Here is a 19957-nt window from a genome sequence, read left to right on the forward strand (position 1 = left end):
GAGAGCCTTGCATCTTTTTTATTCAAGATAGTGGCAGGAGGGAGGGGCTAGTATGGTGTGTCTGGGGTGTAGAGGACATGGTTTTTGCTGAAGCGTGTGTGGGTTTGGTAGGGAAAAAGGAAGAGATGGGTCTGGAGATTTGCAGGTTGGGGGTTCTGTCATTTGTCCCATTGACTATGTGAGCAGCTGCAGGGAGGATTTGAGCAGAAGGGACAGAGCCTCTACTTGAACGATATCCCAGCCACCTCAGTCTTCTCTTGTCTCTCCTTCCCCTGTCCTGATCTATCCAAATGCCTTCAGCCACATCACCTTCCCCATGGTGTCTCCCTCTCCGCCCAAGAATGGATAGTGGGGAAGAGGGGAGGCAGCTAGGTCAACCCAGGCCGAGGATGGGAATAGAGTTGGCATTAAGAAGAGCATCTCATCTATGCTCCTGGCAGGCCCCAGAAGCTGGGCTGTTGGACTGATGGCCATGGGTAAACCTCTAGGAAGAGGGTCTAGGTGTCAGGCAGCATCAGGATCCAGGGGCAGCAACATCTCCCAGAGCAGTCGAGGTGACTCCAACTTCAGGAGTTTGCTCCAAAGCGGTGTCCACACTGCAATTCTTTCCAAAGGAAACATTGGTCAATGTCTGGAGGCATTCTAAGTGGTCGCAATCGGGAAGTGAATGTGATTGGCATCTAGTGGGTAGAGGCCAGGGATGCTGCTAAACATCCCACAGTGTATGGGAAAGCTCCGCAAAAGAGAATTATCTGGCTCAAAATGTCAATAGCACCAAGGATGAGAGGCCCTGCTCCAAAGCTGTCTTCAGACATAGCAGAGAGACATGAGGCCTCCACACCATCTCCCCAGACCCCTGGCAGCCCATTCCCAGGTCAGAATATCCTTCTCCAGAGGCAGTTCTGGGAGGGGGCACCAGAGTTTGCGAGTTCCTAGCAATGACACTTTCCAGCAGGAGAGCAGGGGTTGGGAGATGGGAATGCAAGTGTAAGGAAATGAGACTTCAGCTCCCCCCACCATCACCACCACTCAGACCCATCCAGCAACCAGGGGTGCTGCACACGGGCTTCTCGTTGGTTTCAGCACTTCAGACAACCTGACACTTGAAGGAGTTAGGCAACACTGACTGGCCCAGGGTAGCTGGGGGAACTCTGGGACCTGAGATCTGCCTCAGCAATCTCCAACACCCCAAGAGCTTTGCGTAATTCATAGTTCTTACTTCCCCAGCCACACAGAGAGCAAGTGTTAGCCAGCCTCCCAGGGGTGTGTGTGTGTGTGTGTGTGTACCTGCACACATACAGATAGGACAAGACTCACTTTAGCAGAAGGAAACCTGCCTTGGGAGTCACCCATCTCCGCTTGTCTGTCTATGGCCTCAGCTCTCTGGGGACTCCAGTTCAACATTTCTGGAAGCCAATAACCTCTCCTTTCATCAGATGCCCAGTGGGTGAGGTGGGGGCAGGGTGGCAGGGGGCGCTGGTAATGCAATGAGACAACAGCCTTTACATGCGACCAAACTCTGAGCCACTGTTATTGGGGGAAGACCTTCAGAATCTCAGGGTGTGGCTGTGACATGTCTCCTGCTTCTCTGCTCCACCAGTCACTTCTCACTCCCTCTGTCCCTTTACTTATCCTTAAAATGAAGTAAGGGTGAAGTATTTCCTACCTACATGTGAAGGTATTACCCACCATGTGAAGACCACTTTCTGTACACCAGGTGCCTTATATTCATGCCATTCTCACAAGAGCCATGTGAGAAATTTTTACCAACCCAGTGATAAGGGTAAGAAGATGGAGGGGAAATGGCTGGTCCAAGGTCACACAGCCAGGAAGTGATGGAACTGGTACTGGAATGCAGTCTATGTGACACTGGCTCCTCCAAGGAGGATCTGGGAACTCTCAGGGGCATGCTACAAGGTGGGGTCCATACACTCCAATGTGGGGAGGGCTCCCAGAGCAAAGGCCTCCATGTGGGGGGCATTTATTAACAGTAGAAACTCGAATTAGAGGAACGCCCCCAGCAGGGTGGGCCGTTAGTGCCCCGGGGTACCGGGCAGAAGCCTATGTAAACACTCCTGAGACCTACAGCCAAACCCCTGCTGCTGTTGGCTGGGCAGGCCAGGCCGGGCTAAAAATAGAAGGCTTCTCAGGTCCAGCTCCCTGTGCCCCAGCCTCCTCCTCTCCCCCTCCCTCCTTCCTCACAGGGCAGGAGCCAGGCTTCTAGAAGGAACAGAGACTTTAAGACTTTCGTTTCAGATCAAAGAGGATCGTTAGCTTGATACTCAATGGGCATGTTCCAAGTTCTAGAGGGGCCGTAACTGGGGGGAGCTCCTGACTCCAAAACCCCACCCAACTCCCTCCTAGGGAGAGAGCTGTCAACCTCCAAAACCCACCCGGGAACGAGGGAGGTCGAGGCCAAAACTTGGCCAATTTCTGCACATCTTGCAATTCAATCTGGAGCCCCTTCGCTGTCTTTCCTTTTCCTGAACCTACTCTCAATGTTGACAGCACTGTGCGATTTCTGTATTTGCCAGAGGCTTCTCGTGGGAGGTGGGCTCCGGGCCCTCTCGGGAACCCTCCGGAGACCGTGAGGATGAGGCAGCGCTCAGCCAGAGAAGTCCTGGAGCCCAGGACCAGCGCTTCAAGTGCACCGAGCGGGAGGCAGGGGCGCAGGGAGGGAGGCTCTGGACCGGCCGCCTCTGCCGACTATGGCCCCGGTGCAGGTCAAGGCTTGGGCCTGGGGATTTCCTTTCAAAGGTGACTTAGAACAGCTTCATTAGGGTAGCGCCCTCCCAGGAGGGCCCTAATGGCGTGTTTGGCAGAGTCAGCGAAACGCGGCGCCCTGCAGCTCCAGCGGCGGGGGAGCGCCCTCTCCCGCGCCCTCGCCCTCTCCCGTGTGGGGCAGCTGCGCGCACGGGGCCATTTGCAGCGCAAGCAGCCTAGTGTGCGGCCGCGGCGCCCAGGTCGGAAGGGAGGCGGCATCATGGAGCTGAAGAAGGACATCAACGCCGTATCTATCGACATGCTGCTGATCGTGCACTCGGAGAAGCGGCGCGCCGCACAGGGTACGCACTCAGACCAGCAGGCGGACCCGAGCGCGCTGCTGCAGCGCCGAGGAGGTAACGCGCGCCCGACCCGGGTCCCCGGGTACCCCGGCACCTCGGCCTCCTTGCCACAGGGCCCGCCCGCCGGGGGGCGCCCATTGCTCCCCCGAATGAGGTCTGCGAGCCCGACCCTCTCCCCCATGGCTGCCGTCGCTTCCCCGCAGTGGCACCGGCGTCCCGTGGCAACGCGCAGTCCCGTGGCAACGCGCAGCCCCGTGATTGCCCCAGTTTGACTCCCTGTGCAGGCCTGTGGGTGCTTCCGTCACCCCGGGAGTCTTTTTCCTCCCAGCCACTCCCTGACGGGGAGAGCAAGACTGGAAGATACCCTGGAGGAAGGCGGCCAGAGCCTCAGGGCTCACTCACGGGTAGCAGAGGCCTGCTCCCCTCCCACAGCACACTGCAAGGCACAGGGGACGCTGGGAAACCTTTGTGCTGAGTCAGCCTTTGAGATGGGGAGCTCCCTGTGTGGCCTTGCACAGTTTACAGCCTCAGTTTCTCCTTTCTTGAGACTTTCTCCTAGCCTTCTATAGATGGCAGGCATGAAAAGGCGTAAAAGGAACGCAGGTTTGGATAGGGTAAGATTTGAAACCTGCTGTCTCCACTTGAACTTATCCATCAATTTTACTTGTCCTACATATTTTCTGGGTAAATTTATAAATTGTAGATTGGTAAAATAAAGTGACTGTTTACAGAGTGATTGTGGAAAGCAGGATCCGGGCCTCTCTGTTCTTCAGACGACAGAACACAATGTGAATAGAGTGCAGATGGATGATAAGGAAGGTTAAATAAGCCCCTGAAAAGCCAGAGAACCTCAGGGTCCTGGATGGCAAGCTGTCTCCGAGGCTGGTGTGAGGATGCACTAGGCAGACTGTGGCCAGTTCTTTAGAAGTTAGGCCTGACAGTCCATGCAGGAGAATGACTTCTGCCTCTCTCCTCCCCTCCAGCTCTGGAGCTCCTTGGAATTCCTGCTGCTGCTCTGCCCTTGGTTCTTCTGTCCCCAGAGCCTCTGTGGGCATTGAACATCCACCTTCCACCTGCCTTGCTAAAGTAATGCTGCTGTGGATGGCCTTGCCACTACCAGCCACATAGGCTACAGCTGCCTCCGGAGCCCTGGGGACTTCCTGGGAAGGCAGGCAGGGGAAAGAAACAGAATCTGGAGGGCTGAGTATGTTGACAGGCACTCTAGTCTCAGGGCTGATTCCTGACTGAAGCAGGAGTTGTTTGGATTCATTGGCTCTTTAGTTCTCAGACCTGCTCTTGGGAGAAGGGGAAATGGCCTGTCCAGGGTATTTGTAGTTAGAAAATCAGCAGAGGGCATCAACTTCTTGATAGAAATGAGACTGCTCTGAATACATGTACCACAGTCCAGAATGCCTTCTCCAGTGTATGGTGAGGCCTAGTTCCAGGTCAGCCCACAAGTCCCACGATCCTCTCTGATCACGTCACTTCTAAAGACTCTGACACTAGAAAGGGCAAAGAATGCAGAGAAGCCCAGGAAATACCAGGCATCAGGACTGTCCTGAGAGGTGCCCAACACCCAGCACAAACTCGCCATGACTCCAGACTAATGGATGCACACTTGTGACTGTGACAGATAAAAAAAGACCCCTAATGGCTGGGCCCTTTCTGCTGAGCTTTTTCTCCAAATATTTTCCTGATGGCCGTTTCTCACAGATGCTATGAATGACAGTGTAGAGCTCTCTGTCACTTATTCACAACCAGAGCAGAGAGGAGGGAAAGTGCATGACTTTTGATGCCTGGTGGTCAACAATGATATTCAGGAGACCCCAGGGTAAGTCAGCCTGCAGACTCCCTCCTCAAAAAACAGCCTAAGGGAGGAAAATGCCCAACAAGATCAGCTTGTTCCAAAGCCTCCCATGGGTGCAAAGATCTAAAACAAACCCATGATCACTTTCAGGTATCTCCTCCTTTCTCCTCCGCACTCCAGGTCCTCCACTGGAGAGTGGATCTTCCTTGGCTATGTAAAAGAGGGCCTAGACTCCATGTCAGAAAAGATCAAGGCTCAGTTATTGTTGCAATGAAGAGGATGGAGTAATCTGTAACCAGTGGCCCTTCTGCTGGTGGCCTTGTGGAAGAAAAGAGTCAGGGGGACAAGAAGGCAAGGAGAGTGTGGACAGGCTAGATCACTAGGAATTTGGGCTACAGAGCCAGCAGATGTTCTCTCCCATTTCTGTAAGGCATCCTCCCAGTCATTTCCCTAGAACAGTTCTTCTCCAAAACGTGCCTGAAAGCCCTCAACTCCTATCAGAAAGTAAAGTGCATATATTCCTGCGGCAGTAGAGGATATAGCCTATAGCTGCCTGCAGCAAGACCCAGTGAGCTTCGAAGTTTCAGGCCTTATCCCAAAAATCTATGTGATTTGTGTATTCTACTCCATAGGTGTGTCATGAGGGTTCCAAGTGGTAAGTCACTGGCCCTGGCTATGGGGGACTCTGCAGAAAAGAAGGGTGTTAAGAAGGGAGTGGCGGCCCCTGAGTGGTTGAGAGGGCTGGAGAATAAGACTCAAGGCTGAACTTCCAGGAACAGTGCCATCAGCAGTACCACAGAGCTGGTCTAGTGAGGAAACCTCCTCGGCCACCAAGGAGCCCTGAATACTCCTTCCGCGCCAGAATCTCAATTTTATTGCAGCAGCACCCGCTGCCAGAACGTATCCCCGTGCTGTGCCAGGAACTCGACCTTGCGGCTACCACTTGCAGCCGCAGCCAGAGTGAGAGCTTTCCTTCCCTTCCTTGTTGCATCACCAGGTCCCAAGGCAGAGTGAAACACAGGTACATCAGAGTGGCCATGGCTAGGCCATACGTGTTTACCCTCTAGCTGCAAGGGAGGCCAAGAGAACTGGCAACTGTCATTTTCCGTTCCCATTGGGATTGACGGTCTTAGCCCACTCCTCCCACTCTATATCAAGACTCTAAAAGTGAGTGATTCATCACTTACAGAAATAGGCAGGCAACATGGATAGCAAATGACTTCTAAAATAATGCTTTCATGTGTATGCAGAGGAGAGGTGGAAGTGGAAAATGGGCATCTCTACTACAAAAATTCTCCCCAAATGATCCTGATAACCAACCCCACTGCCCTTGAAAACTGTTTTAACACTTTTTAGATGTTTTGAATTTTGAGAGTTGCATTCATTTCCTCAGGGGCATCTGATTCATGGGTAACCTCTCTCAGATTCCAAGAGAGCCAAGATCCACCTGCTCTACCATAACCCAGATAAGTCTGCAACTGGCACATCACTCTTTTGCCCTGGGTCTCCCGCCTCAGAGAAACTTGTTATTTTGCAGGATTCCAAGGCATTGGAAATGGAGTCCGAAGATGGCAGAAATTAGAAGGAAATGACCTTCACGGTAAATTCTCTTTTTCCTTTCAACCTATAGGATTTAATACATTGAATAATAACTGGAAGGATTGGGTTTCACTCATTTGAAGACTGGCCCTAGACATCTAACCACTGAACAGAAAGTGGCTGCTCCTGACCCAGCCAGGCCTCTAGGACCACTGTGACTGTGGGAAGTGGTCCCTGGTGTCAGGCTCTCCTGGAGGCTATGGCTGAAGAACAGAAACTTGAGCACCCATTTGTTTGCTGGCTGAGCTGTAGGGGAGGACCTAACATCCCTTGGGATGGTGAGGTTTGAGTGCGCTCCTATGAGAGGCAGCCATCTATGTTTTGAAAATGTTTCCCAGCAGAGAGGACAGTGGTCTGCCTCGGGACGGTATGACTTGAGGCCTGAGAAGATGCCACTCAAGGGTTCTATAGCTTCCTGCTGGCCTGGACCCAAAATACAATAAGAAGTCAGCTTCCAAAGCCTCTTTTTTCTGGTGCCAGGCATCTGCCACCCCAGGCCCAGGATCTCTTTGGGAACACTAAGGGACCAACTATAAAAGGCTTTATTCTATTCCCTTTAGAGTTCATTATCCCAGCCTCCAGGGACAAACATCAGGGACATTGCACAGTGGGCACATGAGGGTTCTAGTAGAGACCAAACCTCTACTCCCAGAACCCCAGTAGAGAACTCCATCCGCCCCCAGCTAAGTGAGCCCTGGGATCAGATGACTGGTTTATCAAATGCCAGTCTAAAGGAACCACCCTCCATGACACAAATGGGGAAATAGGATTGCAGATGAATAGGACTAAACTGCTATGTTCTACCATCCTTCTGACAATAATGAAAGGGAAAGATGAAGTTCTAAAAGTGAATTCATTCACTCATTCTGTCCACAAATGCCTAGAGTGCTTACTTTGTGCCAGGCATGAGTCTAAATATTGAAATGAAACAGTGAAAAAGACAACCAAGAACACTGCCCTCAGGGGAGCTGTGTGAAAATGATTGGAATTGTAATGCACTGCAGGTGAGTCTCGACACCCTGGAGGTGAAGAGTGTTCCTATGTTCCCTGCCTTTGGTAGGAGTCCTCAAGACACACCCTCCACCCCTACCCTGCCACTGCCAGGGAACCACCCCCTCTGTGACCTAACCTATAGACACGCATGGGTGCAATGGCTTCCCTGTAACCTTGCTACAGGGGCCATCAGTTGGTAGACATGCCAGCTTTAGCTCTACTGAAGTAGACGCCAAAGCTAACAAAACTCTGCTATGGGCTATTGAGAATTTTAATAAGAATCAGACCCCCAGAGACCTGTTAGCCACAGAAATGGCCATGCAGGGCATGGAAGGTATGCATGCTCGGCCCATGTGTGAGTGGGTGAGCGGGCAAGCAAGCCACAGGTGGAAGCAAAGAAGCACAGCATCCTTGTTGGTTGCAGCTTTCTCATACCTTGCCTGAGTTGTCTGACACTCATCTTAGGGCTTCTCAGGCATGTTATTACATCAGGAGAAGATTGAAATATACTGAATTCATTCTATTTTTACCATCTTCTGGGTTTCTGATTTAGGAGAAGGTTAGTGGAAAAATATCACAAAACACAAAGTGACACATTGACTATTACAAGACCATTACAAGACTCTTGTAAAAGACATGAAGTGAGTCTTAGCACTATGTGTCAGCTGATAGAAGATGATTAAAATAGTCCTTGCAAAACCACCATGAGAACTGGGAGTTTCAGGTACATGCAGGGCTGGAGAGAGGCTCTACAGAGGCCCTGAGCCCAGAAAAAAATGACACTTCTACCATTCCACCAACATGTGTAAAGCAAAATTTCATTTATTTTTCAAATGGTACGTTTACATGCATGCAGAAATCAAAATTAGTTTCTTTCTGTGTTTTCTGATGCTGAGATTCTGAGTGCAGGTATTGAAGCTGACCTTTTCTCATACCTGTCTTACTGGTGCCCAAGGCACCCAGCCCTGGTAACCAGCAGGCTGCCCAGCCCTGGTAACTGGATGGCTTCCATCTTAGAAGGAAGTGGCTGATGGCATGTGCTGGTGGAGTGCACACAGACGCTGCTGAGCATGGGGTTGATCCAGAAGGGCGCATATTCCCCCTCTTGCTACCCCGTGCACTGCTTGGGCTGGGGCATTGGCAGGGTGCTGAGACTAGAGAGCTCCAAACTTTTCGAAGCAGCAGGTGTTTGGGCCCAGCCGCCTCCTCACCCCCACCACCCCACCCCGATAGCTTGCCCAGCAACGGGCTTCCCCTGCTGTGATTGGCTACTTTCCTTGGTCCTGGACAAAGTCTGCCTAGTAGCACAGGGACTGACGCTCCACAGCTAAAGGGAAACCAATTGTGCAGCCTTGACTATAAATACCCCACAGCAGCTATGCCAGCCAATCACCCTCCTTGAGGATTCCCTTCCCGGATTTTGTTTCCTCCCTCAGCCAGCCGAGGCACTGCCAGCTGTGCCTGCAGGAGGCGGCCCTGGCCTCCCTGTCCTCGCCTGGTCTGGGGCTCCAGCCCTGCATGCCACATCACCCTGTATTGGAATACACAGTGGACCTGGCCCTCGGCTGACTAGTGTGGGGCTCAGGGACCTAGCTGCGCCTGTTCACAGGAGAAGGCTGGAGCAGGCAGGCTTTCCAGGGCAAGACCCTGTCAGGTGGATCACAAATCCAGCCTGGCTCAGTACCTCACCCCCTACCTTGATTGGCTTCTGCATGGGTCCAGGCATGGGAACCACTGAGTGGCTCATCTGCACAAGAAGAATCATCTAAATGGACCTGTTCAGGCCAATGCCCCAGAGGCATACTTGTTTCCACACTGAGGCCCTGGTCCCAGTGGTCACCTCCAGTGACAAACCCACTGCAAGCCAGCAGGAAGCTATAGAGAGAAGATGGCAGGCCAGGGTGGTAGTGGTGGGTGAACCTCCAGCTGCCACCATCCTCCCCTTGCCCAGCCTTTCCCCCATCCCTCTGAAGCAGAGGTTCAAGGGCAGCCTCACTAAGAGCAGGCCACAGCAGCAACTGTAAAGAAGGGAGGAAAGGTCATGCTTCCCATAGGAGGGCAAGTAAGCCTGTGACCTCCCACTTCTTGGCCAATGGCAGGAACTAGGCATCACTCCATGGCAGCCTGACTCCACTAGGCACTGAGGACAACTCTGTGTCCCAGGGACAGAAATATCCCAGCATGTGGAGAGAATGTACGTAGAGTGCATGCCCTGCAAATGTTTGTGAAACAGAACCAAACTACACATCATCCCGTCTCCTAGGCTGCTTCTTCTCATCAAGAAGCAGGAGGCTCAGCCAGGCGCAGTGGCTCATGCCTGTAATCCCAGCACTTTGGGAGGCCGAGGCAGGTGGATCACAAGGTCAGGAAATCAAGACCATCCTGGCTAACACGGTGAAACCCCATCTGTACTAAAAATACAAAAAAATTAGCCAGGCGTGGTGGCGGGCGCCTGTAGTCCCAGCTACTCGGGAGGCTGAGGCAGGAGAATGGCATGAACCCAGGAGGTAGACAGAGCTTGCAGTGAGCGGAGATCATGCCACTGCCCTCCAGCCTGGGGGACAGAGCAAGACTCTATCTCAAAAAAAAAAAAAAAGAAGTAGAAGGCTCAACTGGGAGTCAGAAGACCTGGGGTTTAAGTCCCAGGTCAGAACCTCCCAGCCTGCTCCACAGAAAGGTGTGAAGATCAGTGAGGCATCTGTGTATGGACAGTGCTTTTGAAACTGTGCCTGATGACACCAAAGTTGGGAGTTATGGCTACAAAGACCATGGAAGACTGGTAGCCTGTTCCAGAAGAAACCCAGCGTGTGCTGGCACATGATAAGAGTCACAAGGGGTATGTGCACATGGGCTTCCAGGCATTTGTCTCCATGCACAGTGTCATTGTGCTGGTTTGCACATGTGCAAACTGTGAGGGTGCGCACACATTTAGGCCTGGGGATGTGCTTGGCCCTCGCCAGCCCACCTTTCCTGCAAACACATACAGCCCTTTGCTCTGCCTGGGGTCAATTCCCCAGTGGTCACTGCGGGCCTCTCTGTCTTCCTTAAATAGAAAACTTGGTGGAGAAGCAGCACCCTTCGCAGCCCCAGGTGATCACTTCCTACAACAGCCAAGGTAAGTGATTCACTGCTAGCCATGACCTCCCCTGCAGATGTGTGCCCAGACCTGATGCTCTGGCCAGTGACAGCCCAGGATGTGGAGCTCAGACTATGGGGAGCAGGGTCCTCTCTGCACCCATGGGTTTTGGAAAACCCTTTTCCTCTCCCTGTGTCTCACGGGAAGCAGCAAGAGGCTGCACAGTCTGAGTCTTCCCCTCACCATGAGATCAAGAAATAAAGCCCGTGGGCCTCAGAGCCCGCTGCTGTCATCATCTTCACTATTACTGTCATCACTATTCAACATTCAACATTCAGCATTTGTTGAATGCTAACCATGTGCCAGATTTGTGCACTTATTCTCATGTAAATTAGGCTTCACAGTAATCCTGTTTACCATCCTCAAATTACAGATGAGTAAACTGAGGCTTGGAAAGGCTGTCATGTGTCCAAGATCACATGGCCAGCAAGAGTCAGAGCTGTGCAGCCTGACCCCCAGCAAGTCTCAGCTGTTAACCTTCACACATCTCTGCTTCCTCATCTCCCCTGGAAACCAGTCTCCCTCCTGCTGGCTCATGGCATCCAAGCCCTCCCTTGTCCTGACCCAAAGCAGTTATTCGGCCTCTCCTGCTGAGACTGAGCCTTCCCAGGGCATCCTATCCAGTGAGTTTGCCACAGCAAGGCAGAGTGAGAGGCACCTTCGTTGGGAGTCCTCACTTTTTGGGGACAGACTCTGGGGACTCGGGGAAGGCAGGCAAGAGCATCACTGACTCTACAGTTGACTGGATCTGAGCACATGACAAGATAGAGACAGGAGGGCCCCACAGCAGTGGTGGCGGGAGGCCAGGTTAGAGAGTCTCACTCCCACCGTGGTTAACTGCTCTGCATTAAATACTGGGCCCTGGTGTCTGTGTGCTCTCACAGGCTCAGCCGTAAGAGTTCATCACGCTTGCTCTGAGAGTTGATGTCCTAACCTGCAAGGAAATTATCTGATCAAATTCAGAGGCAGTGACTTCCCCCATGCCCCACATGAAGCAGGAGGACTCTGGAGGCCCTGGAGGATTGGAACCTCTCAGGGAATTGCTCTCTGAAATACAGGTGGACCAGCTTCTCTAGAGGAAGGCGCTGGCAGGTGGTGATGAAAGGCCAGCCAACTGGGGTTACCAGCATGGGGGAGCTGGCTCTCCTCACAGTGCAGGCCAGTGTCCCTTTAGGCCAGAATTCCTGAGAGTGCAGCTCTAGGACAGGCCTTAGAGACCTCTGTGGGCCCAGCAGGACCTGCCACCAGCCCTAGAAACCACAAGGAAAAGCCCACATGCTGTTGCTTCTCGAAAATGAACTCAACTACACATGGCTCAACACAAAAAAAAGGACTCAGAGATATCTGGCTCTAATGAGAGTGGATTAGCACCACTTACCTCACTTAGTGAAGAAGACAGACAAAGGCCGCTGTCCTTGTGGAGCTGACATCCTAGTGAGGAGACACAGACAATCCTGACAAGTCAAACACCCTGATCCAGATAAGGCATGAGGGGAAGTGAAGCAGGAAGGATGATAAGGAGTGTATGTGGGAATGGGGGTCTGGGACTGTGCAGGGGTGTGTATTCATTTTCTATAGCAGCTATAGGAAATTTCCACAAATGAGGTGGCTTAAAATATCACAGATTTGTTCTCACACTTCTGGAGCCCAGAAGTCCAAAATCTGTTTTACAGGGCTAAAGTCAAAGTGTCAGCAGGGCTGGCTTTTTTTAGAGGCTCTAGGGGTGCCTTCGTTACTTGCCTCTTCCTGCTGCTAGAGGCTGCAGGCCCACCATGGCTTGTGGCTGCCTCACTCCAATCTCTGCTTCCATTGTCACATTGCCTTCTCTGCTTATAAATAGCTGAATCTCCCCGTGCTCCCTTGTATAAGGATATGTGTGGTTGTATTCAGGGCCCATCCAGATAATCAGGATGGTCTCTCTATCTCGAGATCCTTAATTTAATCACAACCGCATAGTCCTCTTTGCCGTATAAGGTAACATTCACAGGTTCCAGCGATTCTGGCATGGATATCTCTAAAGGTCATTCTTCAGCCTATCCCAGGGGACAATTTAAAGTGGAGTAGGTGAGAACGGTCTCATTGGGAAAGTGACATCTAAGCAAGGAAAGAAGTGAAGAACAAATGATGTGGGTATCTGGGGAAGGGCTTCCAGCAGAGGGAGCAGTGAGCGTGAAGGCCCCGGGGCAGGAGCGTGTCTGCGTGTTCAAGGAGCAGGCAGCTGTGCTGTGGAGAGGAAGGGAGGGGCATGGGCAAGGTGGGGGTAGCAGGAGAAGAGTCAGAGAGGACACAGGGCAGAGTTGGCAGGGCCTGGGAGGCTTCTAATCTGAGTGCGATTGGAAACCATTAGATGGTTGTAAACATGACAGCCTCCAATGCGAAGAGAATAAACAGAGGGGGCGAGGGGGCAAGGTTGGAAGCAAGACAACCCTTAAGAGGCATCATGATAATCCAGCAGGAGACGTTCCCCCATGGTGTGAATTTGGGGTATACGAGAAAGAGAGGAGTCAAGGCTTGGGACCTGAGCAATGGGGAGGATGAAGGTGAGGGAGATGCAGGAGGAGCAGGTTGGGAAAGAAACATGAATTCAAATTTGGCTTTGTGGAGGCTGGTGCCAGCACCTGCCATTTTGGAAAGCAGCGGCCAGGGAATCGTTACTCCATGTTCCACTTTCTTCTTCATCCCATGAGCCTTGACAACCTTTGGGCTCTGTTCTGAGAACCACACCAGCCCCCAGAGAAGCCTTCTTGGAAGCTCTATCACAGTAATAGCGGTGACCAGAGGCGGGACACTTGGTGTGTGCCAGATATTAAGCTAAGCCCCTCTCATGGCTCACCTCATTCAATCTCCACACCCACCTTCTGTGGAAGGTTATCATCCTCATTTTACAGATAGAGAAGCTCAGAGAGATTTAAATAACTTGCCTGAAGTCGCACAGTTAGCACATTCCAGACCCAGAGTGGAACCCATGTCTGTGTGCTCTCGAAACCGGCGGGCTTAACTACTCCACCATACTGTCCCTTCCATACAGGACAGGGACCAATCTGGTGGTGTTGATCTGGGTACAGTTCCCCCACCCAACCCCCACCCTCAACGTGCAGCCTAAGGTTTCAGTCTGAACTCGATGCTCGGAATGCTTCAACATTGTCCCTCCTCCTCAGCCTCTCTTTCAATGATAGACTTTATGCAACAGGTGACAAAGAAACATTGGAATCCTGGGTCAGGGAAGGGGCTTTGGAGATGGATCTGTAGTGGGTGTGTGGGTTGAATGAATGGAAGGTGGGTAATCACAAGGAGCCCCTGCAAAGGACTTTTTTTTTTTATTTTTTTTGAGACAGGGTCTCACTCTGTGGCCCAGGCTGGATCACAGCTCACTCCAGCCTCAAACGCCTGGGCTCAAGTGATCCTCCTTCCTCAGCCTCCCAAGTAGCTGGGGCCACAGGCGAGTGCCACCACATGGCTGGGTTTTTTTTTTGTTTTTTTTTTGTTTTTTTTTTTTTTGTAGAGATGGGGTCTCACTATGTTGCCCAGAATGGTCTCAAACCCCTAGGCTCAAGCGACCCCCCTCCCTCAGCTTCCCAAAGTGCTGGGATTACAGGCATAAGCCACCATGCCTGACCCCAAGGGACATTCTTGGGGAGTCAGTTTTCTGTTGGGGCTTCTGTCCTCGAGGTCATCAGCCCTTATTCCCATGCAAACACTTTGTAGAGTAGCCTTCTTTGATCATGCGTGCACTGGGGTCAAAGTGCCATGTTTCCAGACCTCAGACCTCCCTGTGGAGCTCCAGCCCATAGAAGGAATCATGAACAGTCCTTTGTTTTCAGTTCCTAATGGAAGCCAGGGGCAGGGCTGCCAGTGATGACCTTCATCATGCACACCAGCAGATGCCTAGTCGCAGCCCTGAGCTCTGGAACACTAGCTTGTCATCTCACAATGAGAGCTGCTGAGTGGGGTTTTCATGCTGTGTCTGGCAGTACCCCCTAAGGGTGGTGTTCCAGCATGTTATACAGAGCTAGACAGTCCCTGTCACCATCTAGCATGCTCGTTCCTGGGATGTCACTGCTCTCCACTTCCTGACTACTGCATCCTGGGTGGAATCACAGCATGTCTCTGTTGAATACCTAACCAGGGACTATTTAAGGGTATTTTTTTTTAAACTACCAATGCTTTAGCTGTTTTTCTGACTCTAAGCTACTGCAGGAAAAAAAAAAAAAAAACTCCAAGGTAGAAGAAAAAAGGCTGTAAATGTGCCAATCTGTTATAGAAAAAGTTAACAAACACCTTAAACCAATGATGGCAAGTATTTCACATGAATCCCATGACCCCTGCACACATATATACACCCGTGCACATGCACACACACACACACCTGACAGTCTTTGTTAATTGATCCCTTCAGGCAGCCACTTCCAATCAGTCAGAGTTAATGAAAAACATGAAACCTGTTTGCCATACTGCGTTAGGTGTTCTGAGCCAATTAGGCCTTTAGATAAATCCTGATTGAAACCTGAAGAGATCTGGAGAGCAGCTGTCAGGTAGGAGAAACCTGACTGGGTGAAAGGCAGGTGCAGGGCAGTAAGCATGTGGACATTCTCGTGCTTGCCTGTGTGCTCTGTTCCTGAGAAGGCGGGGGAAAAGCAAGGAGACCTGGCGGGGTCTAGGAAAGGGGCCAGGGAGCCACTTCTTAGGATTAGCAGAAAATAATCTCTAACAAGCTCTTAACTAAGATGGTCAAAACTGCAGCTTCAGAAATGTGACTTTGTTGACAGCTGGTGGAGCTGGGGAGGGGTGCATGAGAGAGGTCAGCCAGGCAGCCTGGAATCCCAGGAAGGGCCTCCTGTAGGTTTGGTTGTGATGGTTCATAGTCAAGATTAGAATAATGTACTGTGCTGTACTTAGGCTGTACTTAGGGTTTAGATCTGACTGCAAATTTTGCTCCAAATGATCTACTCTCTGTTAGAGATTGGCCACGTTACTATTTTTTCTTAAATTAAGAGTTTTATTTGATCCAGGAGTGTCATAGCCAGCAAACTCTCTCCACTCCATGCCTTAAGGAAGCATAAAGCTATATTGTGAATGCTCTTCCCCTTGAAACAGCGTGTCCAGCCCAGGCCCAGTTCCTGGAGCCAGCAAAGCCTCCCAGTGGTGCCCTCACACACCTGTAAGTGAGAGCAGGAATCACACTCCTACGAAGATCAGGGAGGCCGAGAAATGGGCTGTTTTCCTTGAGGGAATGCTAAGCAGCAGCACAGCTTTGGGGGAGAACCAGGAAGTGGGATTCAGGAAAATATTGGACATTGACCCCTGTCCAAGAGGGAAGAGGAATCACAGAAAGGAGAGAAGGGATTAGGAATAGTGATGGCTGGAGCTTCTGGGCCAGGGCCATGCTCCGAACGTGAGCCCACCTCAACACCCTGCCCTGGAGGGACTTTAACAGCAGTTTGTTTTTCAGCTTGATCACTCTTTCACAAAGAGACATGGCTGAAGTGGGACATGGCTAATACCCATAGAGACATGGCTCAGGACACCTAACACAGGGTGGCAAACAGGTGTCATGTTTTTCATTAACTCTGACTGATTGGAAGTGGCTGCCGGAAGCAACTAATTAACAGACTGTCAGGTGTGTGTGTGAAAGTACCTGGGCATTATGAGAAGTTTGGGGAAGAGATTCGTTGTTGAACCCTAGGCCGGTAAGTTGTTCACTTTTGCAGTTTCTCTAAGCGTATGGAGATTGTTCCAGTCCAGCATTTTCCAAATTGTGTTTGACAACATAGTATTGGGTCAAATCAAGTTCTTTACTACAGGACTACTCAGATCATTGTGTATTGTGACCTATGAGAGGGGAGAGAGTGAACATGTTTCTCAATTCATTTTTCACAAGGCATCTTGAAGTCAAGTACCACTTAGCACCCACTTTAAAAGACACCTCAGAGGGTTTGAGGTGGAGAAAGTGAAAAGGAGAAGAACAGGCCCATGCCTCACTCATGATGGGAATACACACAGGAAGTATTTGCTGATGGTGACAGCACCCGATCCTATGACCAGAACTGAATTATGCCTTGAACTCTGAAATACTTAATGTTTTAATTATAAACTCACAAGCTGATTTTCTCTCAACGTGGAATATGCTAGAAACTACACTTCAAAATGAATGTTAACCCCTTCAAAGCTACGCTTGGCAGAGGCCACATTGTATCTTTTCAAATTGTTTGAGAATGACCCTCTTTGGCATGCAGAACAAGTTTATGAGTTACACAAGAAAGACAGTATTGTTATTCTACGAAAAATAATTGCAACGCATTTAGCAGGCAAAGGGTTATAAAAGGAGGTTTTACAAAATCAACGAGGAAAAAATAATACTTCAATAGGAAAATATCCAATTCACAACATAAGAATTTAAAATGGTAAATAAGTATATGCAAAGAATACTACAATAAAACTAAATGTACAAAGCAACCAGGTATTATTATTCATTGATAAAAATTTAAAGGGTTGATAAAACCAAACATCAGTGAATGTATGTGTGATCTACTTTTGCGTTACAAACCACCACACAACTTAGCAGCTTTAGACAATAAGCATTTACGAGCTCACCAATCTGCAGTTTGGCTAGAAACTCTCATTGGATCCATACCCAGCTGATCTTGGATCTTGGGTGGGCTTGCTCATGTGCTTGTTGTCAGCTGGTGGGTTGGCTGGAGACCAGCTGGTCTGGGATAGCCTCACCCGAGAGGCTATGCTCTGCTCCATGTGAGCTCTCATCTACAACCTGGCTCATTCACATGGCAGTTATGGCTAGGATCCCAAGAATGAGAATGGAAACCTCAAAGTCTCTAGAAGCCTAGACTCAGAACTTGTGCAACATCACTTCTGCCATGTGCTAACTGGCCAAACCAAATCAAAAGCCCAGCCCAGATTCAAGGGGTGGAACAAAAGACCTCTCATTGGGAGGAAGTGCAAAGTATTGCACTTTGTGACCAATTTTGCAATCAAGCACAGCGAGAATGTGCAAAATGGGCATTCTCTTGCATAGTACTGATGAGCTCATAAACTGATAAAATCATTCATGAGAAAAATTCGCCAATATCTAACAAAAGCCTTTAAAATATCCATATTATTTGATTCATACTTAAGAATTTATTCAAAGGAACTGATTTGCAAAATGTGCAAATCACTTTACATACATACAAAGATGTATGTATCAGAGTGTTCATTGCATCGTTTCTAATAGCAAAACTGTGAAAAGCTAAATATTCAACAAATAGGGATTGCTTATATGGATTATAAACTATCTACAAAATAGAATACTATGCAGCCATTTGAAATGATAACATATGGCTATGCTTACTGACATGTAAAGATTTAAATGAAGAAAGCAGGTTATGAAAAATATGTTTACTGTAATCTGCTTTGGATTTTTAAATGTAGAAATGAAGTCTTAAAGGAGTTTCACTTTCTACTTTATATCTTTCTGTGCCATCCAAGTTTTTGTTTTAATTCTGCTTGGGTTTTTTTGTGTGTGGTTGGTATTTTTGCTTTTATTTTTATTTTACATTAACATACAGTAAAATTGAATTTTTGTAGTGTGCAGTTTTGATTGCTAACACATGCATAGATTTGTGTAACCACCACCATGGTGGTTACCATCATCAGAATATACAGAATACACCACCATCAGAATATACAGCAGTTCTATTACCCTCTTTAAAGTTATCTTGTATGGACTCTAATCCTCCCATCACTCTTAAGAGTTCCCTTGTGTTGTTGCAAAGTACTTTTTTTTTTTTTTTAGACAGACTCTCGCTCTGTTGTCCAGGCTGGAGTGCAATGGCACGATCTTGGCTCACTGCAACCTCTGCCTCCCAGGTCCAAGCGATTCTCCTGCCTCAACCTCCCAAGTAGCTGGGGTTACAGGTGCCTGCCACCACACCCAGCTAATCTCTGTATTTTTAATAGAGATGGGGTTTCACCATGTTGGCCAGGCTGGTCTCAAACTCCTGACCTCAAGTGATCCAACCACCTCGGCCTCCCAAAGTGCTGGGATTACAGGCATAAGCCATCATGCCCAGCCGAGAACTATTTCTTGATACAGATGTACCACAGGTTGTTTATCCAATTCACTCACTGAAGGACTTTTAAGTTGTTTCCAGTTTGGGGTGATTATGAATAGAGCTGCTATATAAACATTTGTGTACAGGTTTTTGTGTGAACATAAGTTTTCATTTCTCTGGGATAAATGCCCAACAGGGCAATTTTTAGGTTGCATGGTAAGTACATGTTTTGTTTTATAAGAAACTGCCAAACAATTTTCCAGAGTGACTGTTCTATTTTACAATCCCACTAGCAATATATGAGATCCAATTTCTTTGCATCCTTGTCAGCATATGATATTATCACTATTTTTAAATTACAGTCACCCCTCAGTATACATGGGGGATTGGTTCCAGGACCACCCACATATAACCAAATGTGGGCATACTCAAGTCCCACAGTCGTCCCTGAAGAAACCCCATATAGGAAAAGTTGGTCCTCTACATGCGAGTTTTGCACTCCATGAACAGTACTCTGCATCTGCATCTGGTAGAAAAAAAGGACATATGAGTGGACTTGTGCAGTTCAAAACCATGTTGTTCAAGGGCCAGTTGTATATTATTGCTCTTCTAATAGATGTAATGTCTCATTTTGGTTTTAACTTGCCTTTTCCTAATGGCTGATGATGCTGAACATCTTTTCATGTGCTTATTTTCCATCCATAATCTCTTTTATGGTAAAATATCTGTTCTTTTTCCCTTTTTCCAATTGAATTGCCTTTGCACTTTTGTAAAAATTTATTTTGCCATGTTTGTGTGAATCTATTTTTTATTATTCTGTTGATTGATCTGTTTATCCTCTTACCAATATCACACTGTTGTGATTACAGCATCTTCATTAATGCATCTTAAAATCAAAGAGTAGGAGTCCTCCCATCTTTTTTTTCAAAATTCGTTTAGTTATTCCAGTTCCTGTGCCTTGATGTCTATATTTTATAATTATGTATTTGCACAGTTCCCCCAAAGTGTTTGGTTGAACTTGTATTAAATCTATAGATCAATTTTGAGAGAACTGCCCACTTGACAATTCTAAGTCTTCCAATCCATAAACATGGTATGTCTCCCTATCTATTTAAGTCCTCTTTAATGTGTTTAATCATGTTTTGGAGTTTTCAGTATGCGATTATTACCCATGTTTGGGATTTTTGTTTGTTTTAGATTTAGAACTAATATTTTAATTTTGGAACTATGGGAAATGGTTATTTTTAAATTCCATCTCCAATTGCTTATGGCCAATATACAGAAATACAATTGATGTTTGTATGTTAAC

General features: G+C 48.9%; 1 protein-coding gene across 4 annotated transcripts in view; it reads left to right on the forward strand.

Moving 5' to 3' along the window:
• Positions 1–2315: 2315 nt before the first annotated feature.
• Positions 2316–19957, forward strand: part of KY (kyphoscoliosis peptidase) — a 50389-nt gene continuing 32747 nt past the window's right edge. For 2 of the 4 annotated variants that reach the window (XM_025376479.1, XM_025376480.1), the window contains exons 1-2: positions 2316–3119; positions 6410–6472. In XM_025376479.1, coding sequence (XP_025232264.1) covers positions 2807–3119; positions 6410–6472 — 376 coding nt within the window. In that variant the 5' untranslated portion in view covers positions 2316–2806. Of the gene's footprint in view, positions 3120–6409; positions 6473–10516; positions 10580–19957 lie in introns of all 4 variants that reach the window. The other 2 variants (XM_025376478.1, XM_025376481.1) reach the window with 2 other exon arrangements.

Source organism: Theropithecus gelada, chromosome 2 (genome assembly GCF_003255815.1).
Source record: "Theropithecus gelada isolate Dixy chromosome 2, Tgel_1.0, whole genome shotgun sequence".
In the NCBI taxonomy this organism is placed as follows: Eukaryota; Metazoa; Chordata; class Mammalia; order Primates; family Cercopithecidae; genus Theropithecus; species Theropithecus gelada.